Source organism: Manihot esculenta, chromosome 10, assembly GCF_001659605.2.
Source record: "Manihot esculenta cultivar AM560-2 chromosome 10, M.esculenta_v8, whole genome shotgun sequence".
Lineage (NCBI taxonomy): Eukaryota > Viridiplantae > Streptophyta > Magnoliopsida > Malpighiales > Euphorbiaceae > Manihot > Manihot esculenta.
The window spans coordinates 8546419-8566220 of NC_035170.2; the positions used below are offsets into that span (position 1 = coordinate 8546419).

At 33.8% G+C, this 19802-nt stretch overlaps 2 protein-coding genes across 2 annotated transcripts; one reads left to right on the top strand and one right to left on the bottom strand.

Annotated features, from left to right (window-relative positions):
- Positions 1 to 6532: 6532 nt before the first annotated feature.
- Positions 6533 to 8892, top strand: LOC110624106 (protein trichome birefringence-like 36). The gene is made up of 5 exons (XM_021769191.2): positions 6533 to 6953; positions 7198 to 7369; positions 7725 to 7906; positions 7988 to 8146; positions 8325 to 8892. Exons 1-5 carry the CDS (start codon positions 6616 to 6618, stop codon positions 8620 to 8622), a joined length of 1149 nt encoding a protein of 382 aa, XP_021624883.1. The 5' UTR covers positions 6533 to 6615; the 3' UTR covers positions 8623 to 8892.
- A 5224-nt stretch (positions 8893 to 14116) lies between these two features.
- LOC110625220 (germin-like protein subfamily 3 member 2) lies at positions 14117 to 14973 on the bottom strand. The gene has a single exon (XM_021770818.1). The coding sequence runs from the start codon at positions 14925 to 14927 to the stop codon at positions 14274 to 14276; it is 654 nt and encodes a 217-aa protein (XP_021626510.1). The 5' UTR covers positions 14928 to 14973; the 3' UTR covers positions 14117 to 14273.
- Between the last annotated feature and the right edge of the window lie 4829 nt (positions 14974 to 19802).

Genomic DNA, 19802 nt, shown 5'->3' on the forward strand with positions numbered 1-19802 from the left:
GGGTCGCGTTCTTACCGGACCTACTTAACTGTGGATGGACAGACCGACTCTTGTTGTTGGCTTGTTGTTTTATTTTCTTAGGTCTTCGGCGATGGTGTTGGCATAGGAGATGTTTTTATGGGGACCTTTCCTTTGAGGGCATCGACTATGACTTCTGATGGGCGGATTGATCAGTGTGCGATGTTATATCTTAGGACCATATCACTATATTCGGTGATCATCGCTTTCGTTGGGTTTTTTTGGCTGGACTCTTCGGCGTCTCGTCCCTCGATTTTATTTTTGTCGGTAGACTTTATATTCCAGCAGTCTATTCTTCTCCGTTTTGCATATCTATATGGTGGTTGGTCCTTTGTTCTTTATTATTGTGTTTGTTCTTTTGAGATTTTGTTTCGATTGTTGCTACCAATCACATTTCTTCCAGTTATTGTTGTGGTCATCGATGTTGCTTTGGCAATGTGGGGTAGTGTGTGGCGGTTTAGTCTTTACTCGGTTGTCTTGTTTAGTTGAGTCTGTTTGGCTGATTTGATTTATTTTGCTTTCTTTGTTTCCTTTCTTAATTTTTGGTTGAATGGTTTAATTGATTTTGTCTTAATTTTGGACTGGAGTGGGCTTATGGTTTTTTATATGGCTCTCTTTATAATTATATTTGGTTTCGGCCTTGAAAATGCAATTTAAAAAAAAAAACAACTTTATCGAAATTTAATTAATAATATATATATATATATATATATATTTAATTTTTCGTAAAATTGTATAAGATCATAAAGGTATTTTTTTGGAAAAGAATTATTTTTTTGGGAATTTGATTTCCATAAAAAAATAAAATAAAATTTACTTTGTTACCCAATTTAATTAAAGATAAAAATTAAATTTTATTATTAACTTTTCATTATTTAATTATTGAATACATATTGAATTTTATATATGATTTATAGTTATATTTATGTTATTTATTAGTCATTAAAGTGGCCTAGCTATATAAATATGACATAATTTGTTTCTCGCTAAAGTGGCGGAATTATATATATTAATGATTGTTTAGTTTCTTTTTCACCAAAGAGGGCCAAATTAAAATAACATTCACGTGCATAAAATTATGAATAGTTATTGAAATGCCCATAAAGAAAATTAAATATATTATAGTAAAACTTACTAATAATAAAATCTTAAGAATTTTACTTAAAGATGAATTAATTATTTCATGAATAGTAATATTACGGAGACAATAATATTTTTTCAGATATATATTGAATGTTCAAAAGCAATTTATATATTTAATATAAGTTAATTACTTGTCCAATCAAATTCAAAGGCATTTAATTTATGATAGTGATATCACATAACATCTACCTAAAGAAAGGCGTAAACTGTCGCTACTAAGTAAGGACACGTGAAATGCAGTCTAGCACGAGAAAGAGAAGTTTTGGACACTTTAGTACCCGAGTCACTGCTAGAAGACTCGCCCTTTCCTTGGCAAGGCGAGCCTTCATATAAAATTACCATTATTAGGCATGGTCTAGCATATTTCCATTATGCTTGTGATCGCGGGATTTCTATCTAATGGCTGGCGTGTCCCATATTAAGCAGACGACTATATTACAGCCGAATTATCAGAAAGATACCATATTCACCTTTATCTCTTATAGTATAAAGGTAGAAGTGTTAGTATATTTGGCCTTGACCATTATCTTGGATCTTTTGTATGTCATTTTGTTTATTAATAAAAGAGGTTTTATTATTATTATTGTTTGTTTGCATGTTACATAATAATGATTAACATTCTTAGTTACTTATTATTATAATAGTAATAATAAAATATGACTAGTATGATTATTAATTGATAATCATGAAATAATTATGTGTATGTTGATATAAATCAATAATCATAGATACTTGTTAGAGAACAAAGTATTAGATGGACACACACTGAGATCACTACATAGGTTATTGTCATAGGTGAATCTCAATATAGTTATATTTTAATCATTTGACTTGAGATTATCATAGTTTCTAATATAAGGACTGTTATGATTTGACATAATCAAACATTGTCTTTAATCGGATAGTCATAAAGGTTATGATTGAGCATAATAGAAATTATGTAGAGGATATTGAACAATCAAGATAGAATTTGTTCCTCTCTTTGAGAGAGATATCTTCTGGGCCTCTCGATAAGTGAGACTGAGAAATGCATGACCGTGCTCAAATGAATTGATAATGTAATTAATATCATTTGATTTTATCAGTCTACTTAGAGATCGAGAAATCATAAGTTTGAATATTATAAGTTTGACATTGATTATGACTTATGTTCAAATTAGATATCGTGTGACAAAGGAATTAATACATGTTCTGTTTATTAGGTTTTATTAAACTATCGATCCTCATATTAATTGGGTAGTCATAACGTCTTGTTAGAGGCCGCTTATGATTTATGGGTCGTGTTGGACTGGACTTATTGTCAATTAATGTGAGCCTACTGGATCACACACAATAGAATATCATTGATGTGTTATGTCATATTAATGGGTTAAGAGCCCGTTAGCATAATTAATAATAATATTGATAAAGATGTTACTATTATTAATATTAATTATTTGTAATTATTATAAGATAATAATATCTGCAATCTATCTATAACAGTTACAGATTAAAGGTTTTTTCGTTTTCTTTTGAAAAAGACTTATCGCACAAATATATTAGTATATGTGATTGTATGTCTGTTATGATTTCCACAACTCTTTTATGAAAAGAAAAAGTGTGAAAACGAAAAGTTTTGGAGAGAAAATTGAGTGAACAGAAAACACCTTCTTTGAAAGCTTTACAGAAAGCGTGAGGAGGGTTTTTGTGATCGTTTTTTGTGTTGCAGATTTGGATCACATAGCTAATCCATCCATTCAGAGAGCTAGCACTCCAGATGGAAACGTTTGTGTGGATACCATTGAGGGTGTTCATTTCAAAAGCAGCACCATCAGTCCTGATAAGATTTTCAAAATCTAAAAGGTTAGTTTCTTTCGAATTAAACGAAGCACTCAGATCCTGAAATGAGAAACATAGATTTTTACTTTTTCACTGCATATTTTTGGGTTGCAGCAATTTCTAGGCTTCCTTACAAGAAGAACCGCAGATAATAAGATATGCTATCTCTACTGCTACTCAAACTCTAAGTAATCCATCGTATCCTCTCTATTCTTCGAAATACTGACTTGAGCGTCGGAGTTACTGTTATGGGCACTCACCACTGCCTCATATTTCCTCCCTTGCAAATTCCAGCAGGTCACAATACAGTTCCATTTCGGTCACGTCATTAACCTAATCTCAGCAACATCATTTGGTTCATTGCCGGAAAACCCATTGGATTCTCTCTGTTCATTTAGGTTTACACCGGGCTCTTGTCCCCTTTCTCTCTTCCCTATTCTTGGAAATTGTCGGAATTATATATGCCATCACTAGAGAACCTGACAAAGGAACTTTTCAACCCATACAATGATTTTTTTAAAAAAAAAATTGCATGCCTTCTGATTGATGCTGTAGGTATCATGCATCCTAGAGGAAGATCCATAGAAACTTCTTCTAATAATTCTCCATGTAGAAAGGTATATTTTACATCAAATTATTGTAACAGTCAATCCAAGTTTGCAGCTAGGGATAACAAAACTCGAATTGTGTTGATTTCAACCATTAGTAAAAAATCGATCCCATAGGTCTAAATGTATCCCTTAGTCCCCTCCCTCCTACAAAAAATTAGACCACCAACTGTATTTTAAATTGCTTAATCATGCCATCAACATTGAATTTTACAGTATATACCCATCGACATCTAACTGTTTTCTTTTTTTATAAATAAAAAATAAGTTCCTAAGTATTAATTTTAATAAAGGATTTTATGACATCTAACTGTTTTATTTTCTTATAAACAAAAATAAGTTCCTATAAGTATCATTTTTAATCAAGGATTTTATCTCCTCGTTCATAGCGGCTTTCCATCTCGAATCACCTAAGGCTTCCTACATATTGTTAGGAATAGATAGGTGGATAATTGATTCACAAATGATCTAAAAATTTGATGGTTAGACACGTAATGGCTCATTGGATATTTAACCTTACTAGAAATTTCAGGTTCATATTTGGGCTTAGAAATTCCTCTCACTATAAGAAAATTATAAATTAGGGACTTTTTTTAAGCAACAAATCTTAAAACATCTTAAAAGTTAACCTTTCAGTGACTTTTTTTCAACAAAAAAAAATCTAAAATAGTAATTTATTTGTGAAATTCCTCTAAATCATCTCAGAAAAATTTAGAGACGGTAACAAAATGTCCTTGTGTGGAACCTAATTTGTGACATTTCTCTAAAATGTTACTAAAAGATGATTAGTGTCCCCTCCACTGATTTAGAATCGACGCTAAAGTTTATAGCGATGTTCTTATTTCTTCTATAAAATATTTATCAATAATGACGTCATGAAAACATCGGTAAATAATAATTTCTTTGTGATATTCCTCCAATCTGTTTTTGAAAAATTTAGAGACCACATCAAAGTATTTATCGATTTGTTGTGTTGTGATGGTAGCTATCTTTTAGATGGTTCAAAGACATCTAAATCGATGATTGGTTTGGTACTTCAATTGCTTATGCCACATCATTAATAGCTTGTGGTATATCACCTTCTAAATCCACAAGTTCATATTAAACCATGTTACCTTCCGCTATTTAGTCTTCATGCATATCCTAACTAATAGGTTTAGAGAGACCCACTCCTTTAAATGGTTGAATTGCTTCATGTTTAAATGTATGAATATCATCATTATTATATGACAGAGCAATTAGTTTTGAACTTTACGGCATGCTTGGACCGGATCTAACTTTTGCTGCCGATGTCCGATAGATATCCACGATAACTTTTCGGAAAGGGAATTTTGAGACGCATGATTTTCAAAAGTGTGACGATGTTGCATTCTTAAAAGAATTTCAATGAGACTGTTCGTCTTTCAGTCTATCTTTTCTCTTATATCATATTAGTCAAATGATATTGGTTAAAACTCCTGACAGAGTCTTATTAGTCCATTATCATTATAATATAGAGTTAAAACTTCCTCTTTACTCATCCAACCCAACACTAATAGCTTAGCACCTTCTTTCTTCTTATTTGACTTTCAAGGGAGTGAGCGGGAACGCTAGATTGTAAAAGCTCGAAGGTAAATCCTAGGCCTAGCACCCTGTTCCTTCTTATTCCCCTTGCACGATAGCACTAAGAGAAAGGAAGTAAAGGCTAGCCACTAATGCAATTCATTGCTGCATGTTTCCCCATAAATTTTTTAGAATTCATTATCTCAATCGGTAAGAAAAAAATTTATACCCATTGTTGCTGAACTGGTTTGCAATAAGATATAATATCTTTCTTGATTTTTATAATCACCTTGTCACAATTATCCAATTCACTGAAAATCTCAATTAATTTTCCATATTAAATAAAAAGTGATCTACCATTCTATTTCGTGGAGAAGCTCTTCGATCCAAGGTAAAATCCTACAATTCATCAGCTCCATCACAAAAGGCTTTTGATAGAGCTTTCAAAATATCTTTGAGTAGTGGGCAAGTGAATATATCATTTCATAATATTAGGAGTCATAGACATTAGCAACTATTTGACATGGAGTAATTAGTCTTAAATTTTATGGCAAATTTGGACCGAATCTAATTTTTACTGTCGACATCTGATAGAGACCCACAATACATTTTCAGAAAAGGACTTAATTTTTATTGTCGACATCCGATAAAGACCCACAATACCTTTTTAGAAAAGAAATTTCGAGACGCACAATTTTAAAAAATATAACGAGAGCGGCAGTCCTGTTACAAAGTTCGTGACGAAAATTTCACCGAGTCCACATGTCATAGTTCATTTGATTGAGAATAGTCTCATCCTTGAAGGATGGATTTTCATATGAAGGATAATTGAATGAACTTAGTCTCAGAAGTGTTTACTTTTACTTTGCTCAAGGTCCTCTTTAGAAGTAGGTTCCGATGCCAAATTGAAAAAAAAAGGAAGTTTTTTTTTTATATTGAATCAAAAGAATTTATATACATGAGTATTTATGAGCATATCGACAATTTGCTAAAGATCCCACAATCAATCTTCTAATTTACAATCTCTAAGGAGACCTTCAATTTCACACAGTCAAAATATATGGACTACTGTGTTAATTTTGATATACTTCAGTAATTTTTACTAAAATTTATTATTAGTGATATTAGTGACAATTTTAGAAGATTAAAGTCACATTTTAAAGGGATTATGAGTTAAAAAAAGAATTGTCCCTCTTCTTATTTATTTATTTATGGTTAGTATCCATCTTTACTTTAGTAATTCCAACATCATAATAAGAGAGAGAGAGAGAGAGAGCGCGTTCAAAGCAATTGCATAGACATAAAAATTACCAGAAGCAATTCTGTAATGATTAAAAGTAGTTGTGTGGTTCCCACTCCTCCGTAACTAATGCCTTAATGGAACACTTTCTTCAATCAACTTTTATACCGCCTTCTTCTTCAACACTTCTCCATTGAAACCCCTCCTCCCTCTCTCTCTCTCTCTCTCTCTCTCAGAGCTTCTTCAATGGCTAAACCTGATCTTCATCATCAGTTAATCCTGTTCTTCTTAGCTGCTTCTCTATGTTTCTCCATTTGCAAACCTTTCCAGCTTATCTCTGGTCCAGGGGATGGATTTTCGTGGATCAATGAGGAGGACAGTGAAGTGGATATGGTCCAAACCAGGCATGATTCTTCAAGTAGCTGTGACTTGAACTCTGGGAAATGGGTTTATGATCAGTCATATCCTCTCTATGATTCAACTTGCCCTTATCTTAGCACAGCAGTCACTTGCCGAAAGAATGGAAGGCCTGATTCTGACTATGAGAAGTGGAGATGGAAACCCCATGGCTGCTCTATTCCTAGGTACTATATCCTTTTGGATGCATATACAGCTAATTTTTAAGGGTAAAAGCTATTTAGTTTCTGTGCAATTGGAAACTTATTACTTAGTCCTTTGAAATTGGAAATTTTTAAGTTTTTCGATTTTTAAAGTGAGTTAGTCGTTGGCTTATTTACAGAGATGGGATTTTAGCAGATAACTAATTTGATTAGTATCCATTTTCAGTTTAAAGAAATTACTAGTAATAAGATGCATTGATGATTACAGGTTTGATGCATTGAAATTTCTTGGAAAAATGAGAAGGAAAAGAATAATGTTGGTAGGTGATTCTATAATGAGGAACCAATGGGAATCTCTTGTTTGCTTAGTACAAGGAGTGATTCCAACTGGGCATAAGACTGTCAGCTATAATGGTCCTTCAATGGCATTCCATGCTCTGGTAAGATTTTCATTTTCTTCCCTTCACAATTTCAGGTTTTTGACTTTACATTTTAACTTTGAGCTCCCTTTATTTCCCAGAGAATAAAATATTTAATTACAATAAAAAATAGAATGTATTAATAAAATTCATATACCAACAAAATTAACGGGTACTAATAAAATTATCAAATTTTAGAAAATACCTTTATCTGTCAAAAAGAGATTTTCTTAAAAATTATTAAATTTTTTTCAAATACAATTTTTTTTTTTTGGCAAAAGCAACAAAGTCTAAATGAGTGATATGAAAAACAATGCAGTCAGTTACTTGAATCCATCCTCTTATAAAAACTTGAATACTACGATGCTGTTGACAGGATTTTGAGACAACAATAGAGTTCAGTTGGGCTCCACTACTTGTGGAATTGAAGAAAGGGTCTGGAAACAAGAGAATCCTTCATTTGGATATGATAGAAGAGAATGCAAGATATTGGAGGAATGTTGATGTTCTTGTGTTTGATTCAGCTCACTGGTGGACTCATTCTGAACAATGGAGTTCGTAAGTTCCATGAACAGCAACTGATTTTTAGTTGCCAATGAACAAGTAGTAATAAAAATCTCTTTATATGACAATTTTCAGGTGGGATTATTACATGGAGGGACAATCTCTTATCAAAAGTATGAATCCAATGATTGCATATCAGAAGGGACTCACTACATGGGCCAAATGGATTGATTTAAACCTTGATCCTCGTAGAAACAGAGTCATTTTTCGAAGCATGTCTCCGAGGCACAACAGGTAGCTAGCTCTCCTTCAAACCCTATTTTTCCAGATGTTTGCATATCCTTTTGGGGTCAATTTGGCATTGTTTTTGAAATTACCTGAAGTTTTAAGTCAGTACTAAAACTCAAGTACCAAGTACATTTAGAGCTTTAGAGTACAATGGGTGCCTTTAATGTTCAAACTTTGATTGCAGGGAAAATGGTTGGAAATGCTATAACCAAAGGGAGCCATTAGCATTTTTCAGTCATCAGCATGTTCCTGAACAGCTGGTAGTACTGAAAGAAGTAGTGAGAAAGATGAGTTTTCCCGTATATTTACAGGATATCACAACGATATCGGCTCTGCGTAGAGATGGGCATCCATCGGTGTATAGAAGGGCAATAAGCCAAGAAGAAAGGCAGCACCCAAGTGGATTTTCTTCAGACTGCAGCCACTGGTGCCTCCCTGGGGTTCCTGATATCTGGAATGAGATGTTAAATGCAATTCTGTAGCTGAAAAAATTATAGGCATGAGTGGTGTAGGATGACTCTTCTTCTACTAAACTATAGGCTTTGTATGTTTAATTTGTGATGTTAAAGAGTCTGTGGTGAGTAGTAATGAATGGTTTGTGTTTTTGGTTTTGTATTATAGTGAGTAGAAATGGATGATTGTGGCTTTGCTGGCGTGTTCCTTTATAACTACCTAAGAATTACTAGGTTCTTGCTTGCTTTTGTCATATTATCATTAGCTTTTGGTATGAAAAGTTTGAATTGCTGTCCCAAGAATCATTGATTAGTATGGACGATCCCTACGAGTTATTTTTCCTTGTATGGAATAAATTATTTACTCGAAAAGAATTTAATTAAATTTTTATATAATTATAAGCTAATGTAGCACAATAATCGCTCAAAGCTGACCATACGATGACACTAAAAAATAGGGTCACTTGATAAGAATCTGTTCAGATAATACTCGGTCCTATCGAGAAAAAAGAAAACCTGGATGCTTCAGGTCTAAAGTTCTTCGTCAAGACTCGCTCTCTCAACTACGGGGCAAGACTCTACGAGAAGTTATTGTTAGCAGATATACTCCAGCAAATTTTCATTATGCCTATAATCACGCCATCTCCTAGCAATTAGCCGGTCTCAACTGGATTTTCAGGAGATGCAATAATTAACTCTATCTTTTTACAATATAAAAGCTAATGATCGCAAAGACAAAGATATGCATATTTTTACATAACTATACTTGAGTTCTAAGCAGTTACATTATACTTGCCTTTGCTTCCATTTACTAACTTGAGCGTCGGAGTAGCTGCCGTAGGCAGTAGCCACCTCACATTCTCTTTCTTGCAGAGTGACCAATCACGGTACAATTTTATTTCAGCCACATCATTTCATTCCGTTGCTGGTAAATCTATTGAGTTCTCTATGTTCATTTGGATTAAAACTGGTATCTTATTTTCTTTCTCTTAAAAAGAAATCTTTTTTTTCTCTCTCTCGAAATGGCTGGCAATTCACGAGTTGTTGCTAAGGTTGCTACCAATGAGGGCGCTATCATTTCTTCCGCTCTTGCCAGTGGACAAAACACACCCTCTATGGTCAACGAAGCAGATCTCAACAATCTAAACAATGAGCAAATGCTCCAATACATCAAAAGGTTACAGGTCACTCTCGAGTAATACAAAGCTCAGGGAGAGGCATCATTCATAGCTTCCAAGGAAAGGGAGGAAGCCTCCGTTGACACCCTAAGGACTCGAATGGAGGCAATCCAGACGTGGTCCAAAAGGAAGGCTAAGTTCGAGGAAGAAGAGTTATCAGACAATGCTCTAAAGGACATCGACTGAAAGTTGATACGGACCGTGTAAAGGTACTAGAAGGAGCAAAAGGAGGATTATGGACTAGACGATACCTCGCACCTGTTAGAAGGGATCTTAGTAGAGACTTTCTCTGCCAAGTTCAAACTGCAGAGCTTGGATAAATAGAATAGAACAAGACATTCTAGAAGTCACCTGGTGATCTTTAGGACGATAATGCAGTTTCAAGATGTCAACGACTTTGTGTTGTGCCGAGTGTTTCCATCAACACTCGCAAGCTGAGCCTAGGTTCAATTCAGAATTTTACACAAGTTGCTATATTATTTAAATCCAGATTTATTATTTGTATACCTCCTAAAAAGCTCTCCTCCGACTTGCAGAATATTCGCCAAGGAGGGAGCGAGTCTTTAAGGAGCTTTTTCTCACGTTTCGATGCAGAAGCAATACAGGTGAAAGAATTAAATCATGAGATAGCATGTGAAGCATTAAAAAAAGGAACGCACAATATCAAGTTCAGGCATTCCCTAATCAAGAACCCAGTCGCTACGTACAAATTGCTAATGGGTAAAGCCCAAGAGTACATCAGGCTAAATGATGAAGTCCAAGCGTTGAGAGAGGACAAAGGGACGAGTCAAAAGCAAAACTAAAAGCCAGAGAAGCAAGGATATGTAGAGATAAGATCAAGGCAACAAGATTGAATTTCGCCAGGCCATAATCCGGGTGTTAGTCCCGCTAAACAAAGCATTATATGCCAGGCCACAAGGCGAGTTTCGTCAGGCCATAATCTGGGTGTTATTCCCAAGGCATTATATGCCAGGCCACAAAGCGGATTCTACCATTCCATAATCCAAGTGTTAGTCCCGCTAAACAAGGTATTGTATACTAGGCCACAAGGTAAGTTCCGCCAGGCCATAATTCGGATGTTAGCCCCATTAAACAAGGCATTGTATGCTAGGCCACAAGACAGGTTCCGCCAAGCCATAATCCACGTGTTAGTTTCGCTAAATAAGGTATTGTATACCAGGTCGCAAGGCGGGTTCTACCAGATCATAATCCGGGTGTTAGTCCCACTAAACAAGACATTTTATGCCTAGACCACAAGACAGATAACCACCATGCGAGTCTTTGGGTGTTAGTCCCAAAAGATTAAGGTAAGTTCCTGCCAAAAAGTGCCACAAGGTGGGTAACTAGCAGGCGAGTTTTCAGGTGTCAGTCCCAAAAGACAAAGGCAATGTTTCTGCCAAAGAGCACCACAAGACAAGTAACTGCTAGGAGAGTTTTTGGATGTTAGTCCAAAAAGATAAAGGCAAGTTTCTATCAAAAAGCGCTATAAGGTGGATAACTACCAGTGAGTCTTCGGGTGTTAGTTTCAAAAGACAAAAGCAAGTTTCTGCCAAAAAGTGCCACAAGGCAGGTAACTGCCAAGCGAGTCTTCGGTGTTAGTTCCAAAAGACAAAAGCAAGTTCCTGTCAAAAAGCGCCATAAGGCAGGTAACCAGCAGGTGAGTCGTCGAGTGTTAGTCCCAAAAGATAAAAGCAAGTTTCTAGCAAAAAGCGCCATAAGAGAGGGTATCCGCCAGGCTAATGACTGGGCCTGCGGGTATTAGTCCCAAAAGATAAAGGCAAGTTCCTGTCAAAAAGCGCCACAAGGCGGGTAACCACCAAGTGAGCCTTCGAGTATTAGTCCCAAAAGATAAACTTAAATTTCTGCGAAAAAGCGCCACAAGGCGAGTCTTCAGGTCTTCTGCTAGAAAGGGCCACAAGGCAGGTAACTACCAGGTGAGTCTTTTGGTGTTAGTCCCAAAGAAAAAAGCAAGTTTCTATCAAAAAGAGTCGCAAGGTGGGTATTTGCCAAGCTAATGACCGATTGCCAGTCTCGATTAATAAAATCTTTTAAGTCGTTATAATGACCGAGTGTTAAGTTCGGTATATTATTTTTCAAGTTATTTATTATATAGCCACGAGGCAAGTATCTGACAGGCGAGTCATAAGATGGAGGGTAAGTCCCCGGCGAGTCATTAGACGGGGGGCAAAAAGCAGAGTCTGTTGGGTGCTTGGTCGGGTGTTAACCTCTTAAAAAAATTTTTGAAGAGATTTAAAGTCTTATTTAGCTATGGTCGGACGAAGGTCATGGTCAAGTACTGAGCATATAAACACTCAGCGAAAATAATAAGAAAGAGTATAGAAGGAAAGATTTCTCATTAAAAATAAAAATTACAAAACAGGGCAATTATCAGGCATAGTGACGTGAGTGTAGAAGGTCAATCTAAACAGGTTACGTGCCCCAAATCGCAAATACAACTGTCACCTTCAAATCTAAAGAATCGAAATCTAGCAGAGGGACTTATAATGTAGCACAATAATCACCAAAAGCAGGCCATGTGCTGGCACTTGAAGATAGGGATCCGTATCAAGAGTCTGATCAGATGATACTCGGTCCCACCGAGAAAAAAAGAAGACCTTGATGCTTTAGGTCTAAAACTCTTCATCAAGATTCGCCTTCTAAACTATTGGGTGAGACTCTACAAGAAGTTATAGTTAGCAAGTACACTCCAGCAGATCCTCATTATACCTATAATCATGGGATCTCCTAGCAATTAACAAGTACTAACTAAATTTTTTTCAGAGATACAATAATTAACTCTATTTTCTTACACTATAAAAATTAATGATCGCAAAGACAAAAATATACATATTTTTATACAACTATGCTTGAATTATAAGCAATTATATTACACTCGCCCTTATGTTCCATTTATTGACTTGAACGTTGGAATTGCTGCTATAAATGCCAACCACCTCACGTTCCCTTTTTCTTGTAGGGTGACCAATTGCAGTATAGTTTCATTTCAATTACATCATATATATATATATTATTTTTTAATTTTTTTAAATTAAAAAAATAAAATTCCTTCATTTCAAACAATGAAAATTAAAAAAAATCAATTGAATTAAATTTTTAGAAATTTATAGATTCAAAAGAAGAGTATATGATTTTTGTGGATTAGCTATTAAACTATATATGTACGTAAAAATGAGACAGATTTCGGTGCAATCCAATTTAAATTTTGATAAAATAGTTGATAAAAAAAAAAAGGAAAATATATTCTTAATCTCTACAAGATAACCAAATTATAATTTAGTTTTCATATTTAAAAAATTATATTAATCAGTTTTTAAGTTTTGATCCCTCACATATTTTTGCTTTTTCATTTATTTTTGTCAACTTTTACTGTTAGCTTTCACCATTATAAATATTTTATACATAGTTTTATCATTGTTAACATTTTTGTCCCTTATTTACCATTTTTTAATTCTTTGACTAATGGTTCAACTAAGAAACATGGATAAAAGAACCAAATAAATTTAAAAAAAAAAAAATCAATCGTGACGGACTAAATTATGTATTTTTGAAAATAAAAGTATTAATAACTAATTTTAACATAATAGCGGCACTAAACAGCAATTTACACAAGAGAAAAAAAGAGTCGAAGGAAGAAATTATCTTGGTGTAATATGCTTTAGTTTCCATTTTTACCCACTTACCATCTCGTCCAGATCTCTAACTAGAGAACTAAATTTAATAAAACTATTTAACATCCATGCTATAGTAGTGGATAACTGTTCAGATACTATTTAATGAAATAATTCACTTATTCAATTGGTCAATACACTGAACATTACTTTAAAAATAATTATTGAGCGGAGCCTTAATTAAACTATAAATGCTAAAATCATTCTATTAAAATATTTTTATATTTTATAAAATTAAAATTTTTAATTATTTTATTAAAAATTAATCGATATAAATATTTTAAATTATAGAGATGAATAATATGCGAGTGTAATAACGGTTAACTAAAATCTTTAGTGTAATTAGTTAAAATATATATAATGTATGTAATAAATTTAGTAGCAAATATTAAATCTAGTGCTAATAAAATCTAGAAAGCATTCACACATATAATTTAGTGGTAAGTGAATTTGAATAAATCTGAGAGATTTTAGATTTTGATTCCCCAATCTTTAATTTTTATTTAAAAAGAAAAAATCAGAAGCGCGAACATTTTCATAACTTGAGACAAATATTAACTCAGCTATAACATTCAGTAATTATGCTGGGGGAGAGACTATTAATGGAATTTTTTTTCCCTTATTCGTTTTTGTTTTCCTATTCAAACTATTGAATTTGATAAAAATCACTTGATTGATTATACTTCCAATTAAAAACAGCACAAAAGAATAAAATCCCATGATCTAATTTTTAAATATCAACTCACAGAGTTATGAGCTTATCAGTCTTCTGCATGAATGGACAAATTAATACATACCCTTCAGCCATTTTAGCTCAATCATGGAGAGCAAATCTTTTCCTGAGCTTGGCAATCTCCTTGGAACTCAATCCAAAAGCCTTCTCCAGGAGCTCTTCTTTAATTCCTGAACCAAATACAGCAGTTGGGATTCTCTGCAATCCAGGATTTTGGCTATTAAAACTACCCAAGATAGTTGCTGGTTTGTCTCCAATGTTCATCTGGAAATGCATTAGACCTCTTGGAAACACCATGATCTCTCCTTTCTCAATCACCTTGGCAAAAACTCGATTCTGCGAATCGACGAATCCTGAATATATTTTCCCTTCCAGAACATATGCAACCTCAGTTGCTCTTGGATGGAAATGAGGCACATTCACACCACCAACTTCAAAATCAGCTCTTACAAGCGACATGCCTAGTGTGCTCAGCCCTGGAAACACGTTCACATTTACTGGATTGGAAGATAGTCCTGTTTCGTCGAATTTTCCAGGAGATTTTTGTATCCCAGAAAAAATGAAATCTTCTACTGTTGCAGCTGATGAGTTCTTGCAGGAACTATGATCAGCTTCAGAATCTGTATTAAGTATGCAGTAGTCTCTAACAGGATCTGGGTCCGAAGCAAAAGCGAAATAGCCATGGAAAAGCAAGAAAAACAAAACTATTTCTGTTACTCTTATAATTAAGGACATTGCTTTGCAGGGATCTATGGACCTACTGATACAGAATGAACTACTAACATAGGACATGTATATATATATATATATATATATATATATGCAATATGCAGTTTGCTTGAGAAGAAAGGGAAGAGGATTAGTTGGCTACCAATGCTTTTGCCAGTTTCTTAAAATTCAAAATTGGTTAAAGCAAAGCAAGGGTTGTCTTGATGGATATGATTATTGAACAAAGAGTATACCTAAAGCTACAAAATTTTAACACAAAAATAGAGTATAATTTAGAGACAGCTATCTCTCCCTAGCAAATATACATTATTCGGTTCAAACTGAAAAAACTGAGCGAATCGAATTAATTTGAAAATTCGGTTCAGTTTTTTATTTATTTCAGTTTGATTTTTAATTTTAAAATTTTTTGTTATTTCGATTCGATTCGATTTAATTTTAATCAAAAAAATTTTAAAAAACCGAACCGGAATGATTAGTGATAATAATATATTATTTTTAATAATATAGAAAGATTAGATTATATTAAGGTTAAAATATTCTAATTAAATTTTAAATACTAAAAATAAAGTGTAAAAAATAAAAAAATTATTAAAAATTTAAATCGAATCAAATCGAATCAGACTAGTTCGATTTGATTCGATTTCTGATCAAAATCGATTCGGTTTAATTTTCATAAATATTAAAATTTTAATTTTTAATTTATTTAATTCAATCAATCGAACCAATCAAATACTCATTCCTACTTAAAACAGGTAAATGAATAGACTTAAATTTAAAATTTTAGACAATATCTCGACTTTAAAATAAATAAAAGCTAAATAAAAAATTTAGTACAAAATTGCGAATACTTTAACTAAACTCAAGATTCCGATTTTCAACTACTACAAACCAAACAAATAAGAATGATTCTTCTCTTATCATATAATATACCAAGGAAAAATTATACCTTTTCCATGATGCTTGTTTTGATGTGCACTAAAGTCTTCCTTTCCTTGAAATTTAAACATTTTAATTCTTGAATATTTTAAAATCAATATTTTTGTATTCCATAAGTTAAAATAAGTGAAAAACACAATTTTTGAGTGGGAGTGGGGCCGGGGATCTTTTTATTTCACTTTTATAGTGGGCAGTGTACCCACCCCACATTCCTTCACTTTTTGTTATATATACACGTTAGAATGCTCTTTACGATATTCAAAAGTAAATATATTTTATATTTATAAATTTCTGATTATTTTTCAATCACATCAAAAATTATTCAAAATACTTTTTTAAAATTATAAGAGATCAGCATTTTCTAACATGTTTATTCTATATATTACAAGATATTAATATTATAAAGCATAAATATTAAAATAAGCTAAATTTTTTCGAATTTTGACAATTTAATCATAAGTATTTAAGTCTAGCCACAATTAGCTAAATTTTTTAAAATTGACAAACTTTCATCTAATTTTCGTTAATTGAATTTTAAACTCCATTTTCTGATTTCCTTATGTCTGCTATTAAAATATAATTTTACTCCATTTATTAACTGTTCCATAATTTTATTTTATAACTAATGATTGTCATACATAAAAAAAATATATAAAATAAATTTTGATGGGACTGGAAAATCAAGTTGTATTATGATTCTTTAGACTTGTAAGAAAATATGAAATGGTAGATATTTACGGTATCCACCTCTGACATTTCAAGTCAATATGCTGGTGAGAAGGGTAAATATAATAAATTGTTTAAACATTGAATGATATAAAAGAATCATATATATTTATTTATGTTATCGTTTTTTTTTATATTATAAAAATATATAAATAAATATAATATTTTTTAATAATACACGATACTATAGCAGTATGTTTAATCTTTTTCCTTTTATATAGTAAAAAAATAAAAATAACTATTTTATAGTGCTAGTGATAATTACTTATCGCTAAAAATTAGTCACTAACTTATATCTATTGTCTCTAAACTCTATTATTAATGATGAAATTCAATTTTTGTTATTGGAATACTAAGTTTTTTAAAGATGAATTTTTTTAAATTTATTTTTTGTAAAATTTTATTTTAGCTTGTAATAAAAAAATTTTAATTAAATAACACTAAAGTAATTAATGAATTCTTTGATCAATTTAAATTTAAATAAGAATCTATTTAATCAGTAAATTTGAAAATTTTAAAATAATAATATATCTCTATATTATTTTCTAACTAATCAAATAAGTGCATAAATTCTTATTATTAAATATAAGTATGAGCATTTATGAAAATTTTATTATTTTACCTTTATTTATACTGTGTTTTTGCAATCTGCATTGCATGCTATTTAACTCTGATTTTTATATTAATTTTATATTTATTATTATATTATTATTTTTAAATCAATGAAATTTAATTATAATATCATAATAAATTTATGAATATAGTTCTATGGTAATTTTATTGTCTTTTTTATATGGATAGAACACTTCTTCCTCTCCTAACTGGATTTCCAGCTCCTTTTCTAACGGCCCCATCCGAGTACCAGCCCCATTGTTCCATTGAAGGAGACCTCTGAGAACGAGGATGACTCTCTTAACGACATCCCATTCATCTTCTCGGATAGCGATGTGGATCCTTTGTATGATACCTATTACATTCCTCGAAATTATTTTCAAATTTTTGCTCCTTTTTTCCGCGTATGTGCTAACGACTTTATTCCTACTGGCGGCACCATCCTAGTTTGCGAGGAGCAGTTAAAGGCGGGTCTTCATTTCCCTCTAGACCCCTTTTTTTATGGATGTCCTTCGGTTTCACAAGTTTTCTGTTGCTCAGCTTCATTCTAACAGTGGAGAATCTTGGTAACCTTTCAATTCTGTATTTTAACAATCACATTGAACCTAATGTAGCACTTTTCTTCTAGTTGTACCAACTGGGTACTTTTAAGAATAAGGAGTTATGGTACTTTAGCAGTCGAAAGTACTTGAATATTGTTTATCGAATGCTCTCTTTTTTAAAACGGTGGAAGAATAAGTTTTTTATCCTCTGTCATCATACTCTAGGGGGTTTTAGGCGTCTTCAGACTAGTTGGCACTACTGAGTAGGGTTGAAAAAAGATAGAATCCACCCGAGGAGAGAGGAAGACGAGGCTTTGGCTTCCTTATGGCAATGGCTAAAGCCTTGAGGAAGATTGATTTTACCCAAGTGGTGACGAACGCTATCTTGTCCTAGCAGAGCCATCTGCTAGCAAACCGAACCCGCACTCCTCTCCCGCCTAGCGTACCCCTATCTCAAGATCAGGGTACTTGTCTTTTCATCCTTTTTATTTTCTAAACTGACTATCTTACTTACTTTTCCTTTTATTTGCAGATATGGTCGGATCAAGCAGATTCGTCGAGGTGGTGCGTGCCGCTTGAAAGGGCAAGGTTGTTGCTACTGAGGTTGCCACTCCCCCTACTAAGCATACTCGCCCATCAAAGGAAGTGACTGTACTTCCCTTTCCTCCTTCCTAACCTACGTCAAGGAACTGGCCTCCCTTCAACCTGAGTCTTTGGTCTTGGGTGCCTCTGTTCTTGAATCAGTCCATGTGCTCCTTGTTGATGCCCCTTCCTCCTCTGCTACTGCGAGTGCTGGGGTCGAGTCTTTTTAGCCTGTCAGCATTCAACGTTTAGTTTTAGCACTAATTAGGGTGCCTTCTCTCCTTAATGACTCTTCTCTGGGTCTCCTGCTGATAAAGAGTGCCCTGCGGCTCACAGATTGTCGTCCTTTAAATGAGATTGAGACGGACGAGCTGTTTATTAATGCTATTCATTCTACGTTGGAAGGTGCTCTTTATGCCTACATGGTAAAGGAGCATTTTAGAACTTTAAGGCGAGAATTTGGCACAAATGAGACGCACAAGGAGATTTTAGCCGAAGAATGTTCAAATCTAAAGACTCAGGTCATCGAAGTCGAGGGTACAATGAAGGAGACCCTGGAGTCGGTGGATAAGCTTCAGGCTGATCTTGACGTGGCCCGTGCTTCTAACCTGGGCCTTGAGATTTGGGCTAAGTCTGCTAAGGATCAAGTGGCTTTGTTGCAATACCAAGTCTAGGAGTTGCAGGCTCAGGCGGAGGAGGCCCGAGTTGCCTCCATCAGGGTAGTCGAGCTTGAAACGGAACTCCAGGAGACAGTGGTCCAAGACGGGTAGATATTTGTTCAAGACCAGGATTCTGTGAAGAAGGAGCTGATGAAGTATTTTCCTTTTGAGGATTTCTTGGATAGATGATATCCTCCCCGAAGAGGACAATGAGGATGGAGGGGAGCGTACCAAGGATATTCCTTTTGAGGATGGGCATGATGAAAATGTACCCTTCGGTCGGATTTCTCCTGCTGAAAATATATTATAACGGAGACTCAAGGCAAATGAATCTAATGACCTTGCCCTTTTGTAATCTTTTTATATTTAATAAGAATGTTCCTCTTTGTCTATCATTCATATTTTCTACATATAATTTTTTTTCTTGAGGAAAAAGGTTTGCTCATATGGCTAATACTTGTTTATGACGTCTAGTCACTGACCCGTCTTGGATCCATAAAATAAGAAACTTAGTGAATTTCCAGCGACCAAAAATAAGGTATGGCGGATGCTTGCCTTGTGGTTATAAGTTGTGATCTAGCATAAACTGCCTTATGGCTTTAATTCGTGGGACCAATCATTCGAGTGATGAGAATCGCCTTGTGACCTGGCCTAGCGGAAATTATCTTGTGGCCTTAATTCGTAGGACCAATGCCCAAGTGGTTTGGCGAAAATCGCCTTGTGACCTAGTCTGGCTAAGATTTGTCTTGTGGCCTTAATTCATGGAACCAACGCCTGAGTGGTCTGGCGGGAACCCCCTTGTCACATGTCTTAGCTAAGATTTG